This window comes from Eptatretus burgeri, chromosome 17 (assembly GCF_056783735.1).
Source record: "Eptatretus burgeri isolate ZD-2024b chromosome 17, Ebu_testis_v1, whole genome shotgun sequence".
NCBI classification, from domain to species: Eukaryota; Metazoa; Chordata; class Myxini; order Myxiniformes; family Myxinidae; genus Eptatretus; species Eptatretus burgeri.
The window spans coordinates 20,741,035-20,756,147 of record NC_140977.1 but is presented as its reverse complement, the minus strand read 5'-3'; the positions used below and the strand labels follow the sequence as shown (position 1 = coordinate 20,756,147).

The 15,113-nt window shown below is 44.9% G+C and overlaps 1 protein-coding gene across 1 annotated transcript in view; it reads right to left on the bottom strand.

Annotated features, from left to right (window-relative positions):
- The window catches only part of CAB39 (calcium binding protein 39), a 49,167-nt gene extending 41,710 nt beyond the window's left edge, over positions 1-7,457 (bottom strand). Inside the window, exons 1-3 of the mRNA XM_085863077.1 lie at positions 7,314-7,457; positions 6,357-6,531; positions 5,715-5,879 (exon numbers count right to left, since the gene is read on the bottom strand). Coding sequence (XP_085719203.1) covers positions 5,715-5,879; positions 6,357-6,452 — 261 coding nt within the window. The 5' untranslated portion in view covers positions 6,453-6,531; positions 7,314-7,457. The remainder of the gene's footprint in view (positions 1-5,714; positions 5,880-6,356; positions 6,532-7,313) is intronic.
- Positions 7,458-15,113: the final 7,656 nt, after the last annotated feature.

Here is a 15,113-nt window from a genome sequence, read left to right as displayed (position 1 = left end):
TCACAGATGTAAATGACCAACGTCACTGCAGTTCTTGGGAAAACTTTCTGGGAGCAATTTCATGACTAACCTTGCTGATAAAGCATGTGGGAGATTTGAATGAAGGAAAGCTTAAGCAGTACTTCATTAGAGCTGTGCTACTACATCAAAAGAAACGTGCGTTCGCAAATGGAAAGCCCTCAGGGCAAAATCAAGACAGCACAACGAAGGGACAAGGCTCCAAGAACACCAGAGCCTTAAAGTGGATAGCACCCACCGTTAACCCTCAACATGACCATGGTCTCGGAATATGTTTAAAAAGAGTCCACTGGATGGGTGAAGGAGTTCACCACCGACACCCTGGTCTGGCCCAATTACAAATGTCAGCAAGACGGAAAGTTGAACAATACAGAACCAAGCCGGGGCATTTACATAGGCAAGCTCTGTCACACACCGGAGACATCGTATTAAAGTAGATCTGAGTGCAGACTGGAGGATGAATGGACTCAGACAAGGACAGAAAGACTGGGAAACACACACACACAAATGGACGGACAGACCGAGAAACACACAAAGACAGATGGAGGGACGGACCGAGAAAAGCACGCACACGCACACGCACACGCACACGCACACGCACACGCACACACACACACACACGCACACACACACACACACATATGGACCGAGAAAAACACACACACACACGGACCAGGAAACACACACACACACACGGACCAGGAAACACACACACAGATGGACCAGCAAAAACACACACAGACGGACCAGGAAACACACACAGACGGACCAGGAAACACACACAGACGGACCAGGAAACACACACAGACGGACCAGGAAACACACACAGACGGACCAGGAAACACACACAGACGGACCAGGAAACACACACAAACGGACCAGGAAACACACACAAACGGACCAGGAAACACACACAAACGGACCAGGAAACACACACAAACAGACCAGGAAACACACACAAACAGACCAGGAAACACACACAAACAGACCAGGAAACACACACAAACAGACCAGGAAACACACACAAACAGACCAGGAAACACACACAAACAGACCAGGAAACACACACAAACAGACCAGGAAACACACACAAACAGACCAGGAAACACACACAAACAGACCAGGAAACACACACAAACAGACCAGGAAACACACACAAACAGACCAGGAAACACACACAAACGGACCAGGAAACACACACAAACGGACCAGGAAACACACACAAACGGACCAGGAAACACACACAAACGGACCAGGAAACACACACAAACGGACCAGGAAACACACACAAACGGACCAGGAAACACACACAAACGGACCAGGAAACACACACAAACGGACCAGGAAACACACACAAACGGACCAGGAAACACACACAAACGGACCAGGAAACACACACAAACGGACCAGGAAACACACACAAACGGACCAGGAAACACACACAAACGGACCAGGAAACACACACAAACGGACCAGGAAACACACACAAACGGACCAGGAAACACACACAAACGGACCAGGAAACACACACAAACGGACCAGGAAACACACACAAACGGACCAGGAAACACACACAAACGGACCAGGAAACACACACAAACGGACCAGGAAACACACACAAACGGACCAGGAAACACACACAAACGGACCAGGAAACACACACAAACGGACCAGGAAACACACACAAACGGACCAGGAAACACACACAGACGGACCAGGAACACACACACACACAGCCGGACCAGGAAACACACACACAGACGGACCAGGAAACACACACAGACGGACCAGGAAACACACACAGACGGACCAGGAACACACACACACAGACAGACCAGAAAACACACAGACAGACCAGGAAACACACACGGATAGACCGAGAAACACACAGACACACACACACACACAGACAGACCAGGAAACACACACACACACGGATGGACCAAGAAACACACAGACAGACAGACCAAGAAACACACGCACACAGCCTGACGGACAGACCGGGAAGCACAGGTGGACAGAGGAACACAGGCGGGCTTGTGGACCGGGAAGCAGGTTGACAGATGGACCCACAGACACACCAATTGCTTCTCCCGTCCCTTCGGGAACAGACGAGGACAATGACGGTGAATAAAAGCAAAGCGGATTGCTTTGTGTGGAAGAGGTGTCAGGATGAGGAAGTTTGAAGGGACGAGGGTCATCCACACTACACCCCAACTTAAATAGTTTTGCATTTTCCAATCAATCACAATAATTAGCTTATATGCAACCTTGGGCTGTGGTCAAGAAAATATAAAAAATGTGGTGAAAAATTGTAGTTTTGCTGCGATTGTTTTATTCCCATAGTCGCTTTTAATGGCAAGAGATGGGAAAAGGGGGCGGGGGGGGTGAGAGGGGGAGGAAGCATAGCACGAAAGAATGTGGTTGTTAACAGCAGCTTACTTCATTCTTTGGTATCATTCACTGTAGACTTTTGTTTCCTTATCTTTCACTTGTCAGGCATTTTCTTATGTCAGAGAAGCGCAGATGCAGTGTGTGATTATAGTGAGGGTCTGGAAACTTTCCTCCTCTATCCATTTGCATCGTTCCTTTGGCTGTGGCTCATCAAAATTAAACAACTTAACTATTAAAGAAAAACAGGAGATGTCTCAAAAAACTCCCAATTTATCAATCTCAGCGTCGACTCCCGGTTCAATTCCCGACCGGAATCTAACAATCTAAACTGTCGAGTTGGTGCCTCGCAGGCAGGGTGTTGCATCACCAAGTATATATATATATATATATATATATATATATATATATATATATATATATATATATATATATATATATATATATATATATATATATATATATATATATATTCCCTTGTCTCGATATTAATCCATGGGTTGCACCTGCTGGCATTACCTGGTGGCCGCTAAAGATCAAACGGTGCGTTTTGACAAAGAGCTCGTGAAGTATCGCAGAAAATCTTTAACCAATTATAGGTTCCTGAACTTAGCACGCCTGCTGGAGGAAGATTGGGGACCGTCAGCAAAAAGGATTTCTCCATAAAACCTCACGAGGATGCAGTGTTGGCAGAGCAGGCAACGCATGTTCGGATAGATGATAGACGATAGATATCCCACGAAGCTGAAGCACAAAATCAAGCTAATACCTTCAACGAGTCTGGCTCACCAGTGACATCGTTTGAGAGAGGATGCAAATGCTGCTCAACAGACGACGCCGTATAAGGATGTAAAGCGAAATAAGTTATAATGAGCGATTCAGATGGTTTTGAAATTTTAAGAGCTTTTCACAATAAGGAATACGAGAAATTAAAAAAAAACATTTAAAAAAATCTTAAAGGATATCGGGACGGTATGCGAGAGAGTACGTAAACAAATTAGAGGCATCACAATGAATCATCATGTGAAACCAGAAGAAATTTCCAAAAATGTTATCTTTTACAACTCTCGAATTTTTTTTTTTTTAAAGAATATCCTGGAATAAAGAATTCGGAGAAAATAATTTCATCATCCACCGTGTCTCAAACCAGTCTTATTCCTTAAAAATTCAACATTGGGTAAGTGGGGGTTGGGGTTGGGGAGGGGGGCTAGGTCGAGAGTGACGTAACTTTAAGGACCTTGCACAGTAACTTCCATGTAGTCCAGAAAGAGTTTGGTGAAAACGTAGATAGAGCGTTATCAGTTACTGACAACGGCTCAAGAGAGGACTCATGCCTGCCATCGGGCAGTTCTAAAATGCTTTACTGTTTGGCACACAAAAAATAAATTAATAAACTGCTTGCCATGTAGCCGTTATGCAATAACAACCACCACCTTGCTCGAACTTGGAATTTCAATGGCGAGTTTCTGTGGGTCCCACCATCCTCTACAGACAAACATCAAGGCTCCTGGAAGAGGTTCGAGTCAGCTGAAACACATAGCCGCTTCCAAAAGAAAGCCGTGCAATATGAAGGCACATGTACTGCAACATTACTGCGCAAAGCGGCAACGATGCCTTTGCATATCCAACGAGTTGTGCCTTGCTGTGGATATGACGTTAGGCAATTAACATGACATTCAGAAGCAGACACACTGTGCATACTCGATAAGGAAGATAACTGAAACCGAACTTAGCCCCGCAACAGGCCCCAAAGCCATCTAATGACTGGCCTTCATGAGAGGAGACCGGTGGGAAGACCAGAAAAAGAAAGTGGAGGGACGATGTGAGGATAGAACCAAGTACAGTGGGAACCAGAGTCAAGTTTCAGGATATGGCACACGATAATAAAAAATAAAATAAAATAAATTTGAAGTCAATGGACTGGGATAGATTAATTAATTATAACAATTCAAATTTGGAGAAACTTCAAAAACAATAACTAGAAGGGCACTCGGTAGAGCACATACCTCCGCCACGTAATGCCTGATCCACGAGAACATATCGGGCCCAATACATTTTTGAAATATATTAAAAATATATATATCGTTTTTGGCCCTATCTCTCAATGATGAAGAATTACTTAAAAAAGTATCGTAGTCGGATCCCAACTCGGATATTCATCGAAATCTAATCAGTTCGTCCTTGGCGCACACCCAACCTGCCCACAAAACTTGATCCGAATCCGTCCACAACTTTTTGAGATATCCTGACCATAGACAAACAGACAGAAAGGGGTGAAAACATAACATCCTTCACCTTCGGTGGTGGAGGTGATAATGGTGCTGACAGGATAGCCGAGATGTACGCACACTCGTCTCCAAGCTGTCTCGCCTAGGTTTGAATCCCAACCCAGCCATAAACTGTCAACCCGGTGTTCCCCAAGCAGGGCAATTCATCAATGTGTGTGCCGTCCCTCGAATGGACGTTAAATGGCCATCCCATCTACCTGGATTCATCGGTGGATGTTAAAAGATCCCATGGTGTCCTTTGCGAAGAGCAGGCGAGTTATTGCCAGCACTCTCAACAAATTCCAAATCCCTGCCCTAACCCGAGTCGAACTTCAGGCCTGGCCAGACGGTTCGTAAAATACTTCGGCCATACTTCCCCTGGTCAACCCCACACGGACATGGTAACAATAATAACAAGAGTTTCCTCACAAGGAACTTCAACGCAAGAGGAAGCCATGAGGCCCATCAATGTTGCGCAATGGTTGCCCACGCACCATTCTTAAAGTCTTTGGTACGACTTGGACGGGGTTCAAACCTCCGACCTCCCAGACTAAGAACGAAGTCTCGAAACTTAACACCGCCGCTCCAACCAGATCGCCGGGACAGCTGACACTCTTGACTGACCGACAAAAGCCATCACAGAATCGGATCAAACTCGTGAGTCATCGATCAACGTGCAGGTAGAAACATGGACGATGTGCCACGTCTCGTGCCGTATCTATCCGCAACGGTGATGTGCCAAAAGTACAAGTGGGTAATACGCAACACATGGGTGCTTACGCCATTTCCCCACCAATCACAATAAGGCTTTTTGTGTTTTTTGAGAAAAATTAATTTGAGACCACAACATGGCCGATCATTCAAAAAAAAATACAAACAAACAAAAAAAACCCACAAGAGCACGCAAGTGCCTTGGCATTTTCATTATCAAGATCAACAGCAGCCAAAAAATACAGTTCAAGTGAAATGACAGCTTTGCACACCGGCGAGCACATTTCAACGCTCACAACCCGACGAGCTAAACGCAACAACTGGAACCTCAAAGTCGATGCGCTGGAGCTGAGAGAGGAGCTGGAGCAGTAGGCCGGTGGTGTAGAGCTCCTGAGCGAGCTGGGCCATCGCTTCGGGCTGAGGCTCCTTCTCGCTCGTCCCACAGAGGACCTCTTTCATGGCCGCAAGGCCTTTCGTGACCTCGTCGCTCGCCTGGAGGATTCATCAAGGTCACACCGGGTTAGGATTCGCCGCACTCGAATGTTTACAATTACTCTGGAACAAAACGTGTGCATTTTTAATCCTACGCCAGTGAAAGGCCCCCTCGGCCACTGAAAGCCAAAAATCAATAGTGGATGGATTGCTTTGTCCCACGATGAAGGCATCATGCGGTGGAGCTACTTCGGAGGCAAGGCTCGGGTCCCACGTTTCAACCGAGTGGTCGCCATCTAAGAGCAGAAAGACTGCTCGACGGTCTTAACCGTAGTCTCCCCCGATGGGCAGCCATACCGGTCGGTGGTGGCTTCATTTCATTTATTTATTTGGGGGGGGGGGTGAAAGGAGAATGTGGATCTTCTCAAGTACAACAGGCTATGTTGCCATGCCATCTCGACGTCGGTATCCCAGGCAACCCATCCCAACGGTCTCCATGGTGATGTGCACCCGCGTCAGCAAAAAAATGCCGGTCACCTTTTTCTTGTCCTGTTTTTCCAGTTGCGACAAGCTGTCCTTCAGATGTCGCACGATCTCGGCGGGGGTCTTGTGCGACTTCCCGAAGAGAGGCATGATGGCAGGGTGCAGGCAGCTCGAGGAAGAAATAAAAACTCCAGGAATGAAGACCCGAGAGGGTCAGCTATTCCTACGGCTGCGGAGTGGGGAGTGGAGAGTGGGGAGGAGGGGAGGAGAGGAGGAGAGGAGGAGAGGAGGAGGGGAAGAGGGGAAGAGGGGAAGAGGGGAGGAGGGGAAGAGGGGAAGAGGGGAAGAGGGGAAGGGGGGAGGAGGGGAAGAGGGGAAGAGCGGTGTTGTCAGCTCAAATTTATTTATTTATAAAAAAGACAAGTATAATTTGTCCACATGAACACGTAATCGACAAATAGGCAACACTTGTACATGACGGCGTGTCGATCCTCAGGCCAAGACCTCGATGATCATCATCATGGTATAGACGCTACACGTCATCGTCGATGCCTGCAAGGCATCCCAGGTCAAACTGCGTACAGGTGTACGTAATATGTCAACAGTAACGAGTCCCAACGGGTGAGTTTGTGCTTCACGGTTGATGATCAGACAAAGCAAGATAACGAAACTCTTCCTGCAAGACCGAGGACACACCCAAGACAAAGGTGACGATCACAGCAGGCCTTGGCCTTGGGTCATCGGCCGGACTAGCACTCGTTCACCGGATGAGGTGTTAAACCGTGAAAGGGAGGAAGACGGGCGTCGAGAGGAAGAAAACGAGGAAAAGAGCAAATGGGGGATAAAATAAATAAAAGGGACGACGCGAGTCGCACGGCGATGAAGGCACAAAGGAGGGACGGATGAAGGAGTTCGATTGAACACCGCGGGTCGACCTTCGAGCCCCGATATTCACAGCGACCTCCATTTAGCGCACAAAGGCCGCACGCTTCACGCCTCCCGCTCGGTTACCTTTCCCGTTCCTCCTGCTCGATGCGCGACGTCGTGACGTCTCAGCTGGGTCGGCACGGCGCATGCCCGGAAGCCACCACGACGTCCGTCACGTGACCTCTCAGCTGGGCCGCACGGCGCATGCCCGGAAGCCACCACGACGTCCGTCACGTGACCTCTCAGCTGAGCCGCACGGCGCAGGCCTGGGAGCCTCGTCACGTGACGTGTCCGCGTGTTTGTTTTTGTTTGTTTGTTTGTATTTTTAAATCTGATACCACGTGCTGCTATTGTTCGATTTACTCGCCTTTCTGATCGATGTGTTTGTGTGTGTTTATTTTTTTTATTTTAACCAATAAACCAGGAGTGGTGTTGATTGGTCATTTTAGCTCCGATCGTCGAACCTTCGGTGAAATATCTGACGGTTGGGAAAGCTTGGACGCTCGTTGTGCGAAACCGATGTCAGTTTAATGATGATTACAATCAATTTCCTTCTGTTGTTACGATTTCCGAGCACTTCTTGTTGTTGTTCCCTGCAGGCAGCTCGAGTCGAAACGGAAAACGGTTTAGAATATAATCAGATAAAAATGAGGAGGGGAGAGAATCGATACTCTCATCGATCAGGAAAAAAGATTGGCACATGTAGTTCATCAATCAATGTAAGGCGCTGGGGATGAGTAAGAATATGGATGAGTAAGAAGTGTGTTTCAGGATCCATGCAATATTTTTTACCTCCTCCACCGAGGGTGAAGGAGGTTATGTTTTCACCCCCTTTCTGTCTGTTTGTTTGTTGGGTGATCGCTGGAGTACCCTTATTGTCGGGTTTTCCGTGTGTGTGTGTGAGTGTGTGTGTGTGTGTGTGTGTGTGTGTGTGTGTGTGTGTGTGTGTGTGTGTGTGTGTGTGTGTGTGTGTGTGTGTGTCTGCAACGCGAGGTTCCACAGCACAAACCAGCAAACCGATTTCGATGAAACTTGGCGATCAGGTGCCACATGTGCTGGGAGTGTGCACGTTTGAGTTTCGTTGTCAAGCAACCACCTATTGCTATGCAGCGGCCGAAAAGCCGCGTTTTAAGAACCCAAACGGTATTTTCAATACTTGTCCTACAGTTTTGAATATGGAGAAACGAGACTTCGGAATTAAACACTTCGACATATTTAGAAAATTTTACTCGAGCCGATTTTTGATTTACATTTTATTTTTCAAATGGTAGTCCTTCTAAAATAGGGTGTCTATTTACCGTCATTGTTTGTTTGTTTGTTTGTATGCAATGAACAGCTCTGGAGGCCAGAGGAGTCAACCGGTTTTGATGAAACTTGACAGGTAGGTTCATACCAGAATCGAATTCTATGCTTTTGAGCACCGTTGCTATGGACACCACTGTTGCCTAGCAATGGGACTTTGAAATTTTAGAAAAATCCTAAAAAATTAATTTTTTCGAAAATAAAAAATGGGCTTCCGCGCTTTTACGCGCTCTATAATTAATCAACCTCTTTGTCAAAATTTTTCGGCCCGATCCGTCAAAAACTGTATGACTAGTATGCAATTATGTTGCCACCACCCATGTCGCCTACCGGCTTATCTTGCCAAAACGAAGTTTTTGCAAGATATGTTAGTCAGCTTGTATGTTTGTTTTTTTTTTATTTGTTTTTTTTTTGTTTGTAATCACATATAAAAAATTCTGCAGAGCACAGTTATCATTGGAAATTTTTGTAACTTCGCATATCAGAGGCCTATAGAGGTCCCTTTCAGCGCATAAAATTTTGAAGGTCAAGGTCACTTTGTCGCAAATCAGGGGAGTCGACGATTTGCCTTAACCTTCATGGTTAGCGCCTGAGGTCAAACATATTTGACCCCAAGGTCTAATTTTCAAGTTTTAGGAACCATATCGTGTAGTAGCTCAAATTGAACACCTCCATGAGTGCTTTCTAGATATATCAAGCTTGAGACATTATGACGTCATTTGGTGACGTTATGAGGCAAACGCATATTTTTCATGGTTACTCTGTAGAACGATTTCATCGGAATCTCTCGTAGGCAGATATTCCTCAAGGAGTCGCTCCTGGTGGATAGCAGCTCTGTTCACCTCAGTGTGACCTTAAAGAAGTCACACGTGGTCACCTTTTGGCAAGATACGGGTCACCCTGCGGGTGACATTGGTTTATTCCTTTGTTTGTTACTTGCAAAATCGAAGATTTCTCAAATATGTTGGTTAATCGATTTTGTTATTCTGTCTGTTTGTCTGTGTCTGTTTATTGCCTACAGGTAACAATCCGAAACCTATCATCATGAAACTTTTCCAAGTTGTAGAGGTAGTCTCAACTGAGAAGCTGATTGATGTTTCAGGTCAAAGGCCATCTTGAGGTCAAATTTCTAAAATCGTCATTTTTCATTCAATTGACTTGAAATTTGAACATGATTTGCATATTGCATCACTGGATTTGGAAACCAACTATTTGTGAGATAAAAAGTCAAAGGTCAACTCAAGGTCAAACTTCTAAAATCTATTTTCAACTCAAAAATCATCAATTTATATCCCATTAACTTGAAAGTTGAACAGGATTTGCATAGTCCATAACTGAATTGGGAAAGCATCTAGTTTTTGAGGTCAAAAGGTGAAGTCAAGGGAAAACTTCTAAAATCAATTTACATCCTATTAACTTGAAAGATCAACAGGATTTGCATAGTGCATCACTGAATTTGGAAACTATTTTTGAGGTCAAAAAGTCAAAGGTCAACTCAAGGTCAAACTTCTAAAATCATAAATTTACATCCTATTAACTTGAAAGATCAACAGGATTTGCATATAGTCCGGGAGCCAACCTGTGTACGAGGCTGTTTTAGGGTTGGACCTTACAGCCTCTGCTATAAAATTTTACACCCCCGGGATGTTTAGATATATGTTTGCAGTTCATGAAAACCAATGTTGGCAATTCATAAGCTCTTGCGAAAAATTTTGGCGGCCGTTTTTGTTTGAGGAAGATTTGAAAAATTTGATAAAACAGCAATTGTCAATAAAATTTCTAAAAAAATTAAAAAATCACATTCATGAAAAATAAATGTGAACTAAATGTAAGAATTCAATCAGTGCATTGTAAAATGACAAAAAAAAATTGCCTTTGTGAAAGTAAACCTCGTAAAAGTACATAATTTTGTGAAAAATGCCTTAAAAATAACGTTTTTTGAAGATGGCCTTTAGAACTTTTCTCATCATAGGCAGATGCTGCATTAGAATACTAATTTCTCTTAATGTGATATGAACATGGTATCCATGGCTAATTAAAACAGCAAATTTGATTGAGTTCTATCAATTTTTAAAGAGAAAATTAACATTTTTGTCAACCAAAGTTACCCCTACCCCCAAAATCCTCTTACTCTATTGAACACAGTTCGGTTAAGGTTTGCTGGATCCAGGTTGGGTACTTCACAGTTCACTCTTCCAAAGGAAAATTCAATGGTGTTTGGAGTGACATGGCCCTGGAGCAGACGTACAACAATGAAGGGAAGACATCTCTGTTCAAACGCATATCTCAGGCACCAGCTGCTCGAGATAAATATGTGAAAACAGCACCATTTCTCACAGCTGTATCAGAGAACATAAAGTCTATGGCTAATCTAGGCCAACAGGAATCTACTCATCATGGAGAAACACAGAAGCAGGCAACAGAAGAACATATGCATGTTGAGGAGATCAAGAAAGTGATATGCCAGCAGATGATAAACCCATTCCAGTGTAACAACCAAGTGGTTCTGCTCAATAGAGCAACTGGTGAGAAGGCTGCTTCAAAAGACTTGGTCCATGCTCAAGCTAAGGGCATGGAAGCCATTATGAAAGCAGAAGAGGTGGTCTCTATTAAGATTGAACCACTGAAGCTGGTAACTTTCTCCTCACAGAAGAAATCAAAACCATCAAAGAAACAGAGTTTAATCAGGATCTATCAAGATGAGACTGCAACTACACGTGTGCTGTGTTTCTATCGAGATGCCGACCCAGTCACAAGACAGATTGCATTTTCCCATGAGTGGACAGACTATCCATCATCCCTGTTTGAGGTTGATCCACGCTTAGCACAGGGGGTTGTAATGCGCAAAGGCAACGAGTCTGATTTCGTGGCAGTGCTAATTGCTGAAGCTGAGCAGGATGTTGTTTTACAGCTGCCATCATTACCACAGAGTGACCTATACACAGTTTATCTGGTAGACACAATGGCATTTGTAAATAAATACCAAAAAATGGGTGCGAAAACATTTGGTGAACTTCCCCAGCTGTATCTTCGCAAGCAGGTGTATCCTGCAGTTGAAACCTGAAATGTGCAACTGTGTCAACATCATTGGTGATCAGTATGATTTTGATGATAGCCATACTTTGAAGGGTGATGAGCAGCAGAGGAGAAACCAGACAGACCAGACAAGACAATTCTCACCATCCAAGAGTCTAGAAATTCCGGACTGGAATTTATTCATGAAGAATCCAAGAAATAAAGGAAATCTTCAGAACTTCATTGGCACTTCCCTTTGTGAGAGTCCTGAAGCTATTCCGGATGGAGTGACCATCATTCTTGGTAGTATGATAGAAAACAAAGGTCACACTCTTTCCATCACATCAGCATCAAGTTCAGTTCTGGACTTACCTTGTGAAGAACATGAAGAGGCAGACACAAGGATTATTGCTCATCTTGCGTATTGTGTGGAATATCTTGATCACCATCGAGCTGTTGTGCATGCAACAGATACAGACATAATTATGCTGTGTATATATCACTTCTGCTGCTTGAACACATTGCAAGAACTCTGGATACAACGGCAGAATCAATACCTACCTATTCATGAGCTGGTAGAAGTGTTGAGCAAGAAGTACCAGAAAATCCTCTTGATGTCGCAGCTACACTTCTGTGCACATATGTGTTGTGTGGATGTGACACAGTGAGCTACCCATTCAGAAGGGGAAAAGAAGAGGTCAGGTCAGGTATGGGAGCATGTGCCAGAACAGCGCGTCGCTGCGTCCACTTTCCGCCGGTACTCCAGGGGCCTCCGTCTGGCCATCCCCCAGGCAGATGCCAGGCCCATCCCCATCTCCTTGAGATGATGGTCAACCTGCTGCAACCATGAGGCACGTGGTCGGCCCACTGGCCTCCCACTCATGAGACTCCCTCGCTGAGAGAATCTGGTGAGCAGGATCAGCGTCAGGAAAACGAGCCACATGTCCATACAGCCGCAGCTGACGCTCACGGACTATGCAGGTAACAAATCTCATCTGAGTCTCTCTCAGCAACCGCTCGTTGGACACAAAATCCGACCAGCGATAGCCAAGGATTCTCCGAAGAGACCTGGTACCAAAGGAATTAAGTCTCCGTCTCAGATCCTTGGTCAAAGTCCAAGTCTCGCACCCATAGAGCAAGACTGGAAGTACCAAGGACCTGAAGACTCAGACTTTCGTCCTCCCGCACAGGTACCGGCAGCGCCACACCCCATGATCCAGTGAATCCATGACTCCCCAGGCCCGACCCAGACGTCTATTGACCTCCGGCTCACAACCTGCGGAGACATGAATATCACTGCCAAGGTAAGTGAATCTCTCCACGACCTCAACATCCTCACCACAAACAGACACAGACAGGACAGCAGCATCCAAGATGTCACCGAAAGCCTGGATCTTAGTTTTGACCCAAGAAATCTGTAATCCCAACGGCTCCGACTCCTCATTCAGCACCTCGAGGGCCCCCAAGAGGATGTCTAAAGTCTCCGCAAAGATGACTGCATCATCTGCAAAATCAAGGTCTGAGATCTTGACATTGCCAAACGATGCACCGCAACTTGATCTCTCCGACATCCTCCCTAGAATCCAGTCCATACAAGTGCTGAAAAGTGTGGGGGCAAGTACACATCCCTGACGAACTCCAGTAACAACTGGAAATAAGTCAGAGATGGTACCACCACACTTCACAGCACTCTCAGTACCAGAGTAGAGTTCAGACATCAGATCGATCAGTTTCGGTGGCACCCCACGAAGACCAAGAATCCTCCAGAGGACATCCCGATTCACTGAATCGAACGCTTTACAGAGATCAACATAGGCTGCAAGCAGCCCCTGCCGAAACTCTCGTCTGTGTTCGGTGAGGACACGAAGTGCAAGGATACGGTCAATCGTTGACCTCTTTGGTGTAAAGCCTGACTGCTCTGGACGCTGGTGCTCAAGCAGATGGTGGCGAACCCTATCAAGAATTATCCGAGCAAAGACCTTGCCCGGCACTGAGAGCAGCGTCACCCCTCGGTAGTTTTTGCAGTCTTGGCGATCACCCTTCCCTTTCCAGAGAGGGACAACAAGGCCCCTCTTCCAGTCAGTTGGGATGATGCCTGTGTTCCTGTGAAAAGAAGAGCGGCACAGGTTTCTCTGGGACTGATAGGAAACCTTCCCCACCTTGTTGATTTTGGAAGAGATAGTGAAATGGCAGCAACAGAATGTGTCATTGATGAGGCCAGAGTATACTGGACTGCTCTGCATGGCCAAAAAGGGTTCAGCTGTTTGGATACCCTCAGGCAGCATATGTTTGTCTCTTCAAAATTAGACCTTAGGTCACTGCTAGCAACAGAAGATGCGTTTTACTTCCTTGTTTTAAGAGCATTGTATCAATTGCTTCTGTATAGACGTGCACATCTCAGTGACCGAGCACTTCCCCCAGCCACAACATTTGGCAGAACCCTTATCAATGGAAAACTGGTCCCAATTCTCATGTCTAAGCCAGCCAAGCCAAACATAGACAAAACGGTGTCTTGCATGTGCAAATTATCCAAATGTCTGAAACGATGTTCATGCAAAAAGGCTGCTGTGCCTTGCTGAGTGACATGCATATGCCTTGGTCAGAGAGGTTCATGTGGTGGAGTTGTTTCAGAGAGTGACTCTTCCTCTGAAGAGGATGTTTCATGTCACAATATTGTGTTAATCCATTTCTAATTTTATCTTCCTTAAAACCATGGCATGTAAAAGTATGTTCTTGTTCCTGACCCCATTGATAGTCAAGCATTTCTGAGTTACATAAATCTTTTGTTGTTTGACATATAACCTTGTCAATTGAAGGTAGGTTAAATCTACACCAATTGTGATATAGGAAATGAACTCCTCTTTAATATGAGGGGTCATTTGTGTATATAGGTTTAGTGGTTATGATTTTAGGACAATATGAATTACCCCTACCCCCATCCTACATCTTCGCTTTTGCCAACATTTTGTCATCAGAGGGGGCTCGCAAAAGTGTTGACTGTGTTGTTGCGCAAGAGTTTCACCATTGCCAACATTGGTTTTCATATACTCAAAGGGTGTCTCTTTATGAAAATCAACAGAAAAATTTTATAGCAGACCGGGCAATTTTTTTTTAATTTTGATCGGTTGGCTCCCGGACTAATAGGGCATCACTGAATTTGGAAACTATTTTTGAGGTCAAAAAGTCAAAGGTCAACTCAAGGTTAAACTTCTAAAATCATCAATTTCAATCTGAAAAATACTCAATTTTCATTCCATTGACCTGAGATTTGATAAAGATTGTCAATTTTAATCTTAATTAAATGGACAATTTGATGAATCCATGGCAACCTTTGGAGATGGGGGAAGATTTTACAAATATCGTGCTCAGCATGTCTTTCTCTTGTTTGTCAGTTTGTTTGTCTGTATGTTTATCGCCCACAGGTCACAATTCTAAACCGATCGTCATGAAACTTTACCAAGTTGTAGAGATAGTCTGAACTGAGAAGCCATCAAAGGAGATAGTCTCAACTGAGAAGATTTTGAGGTCAAAGATCATCTTGAGGTCAAATTTCTAAAATCGTCATTT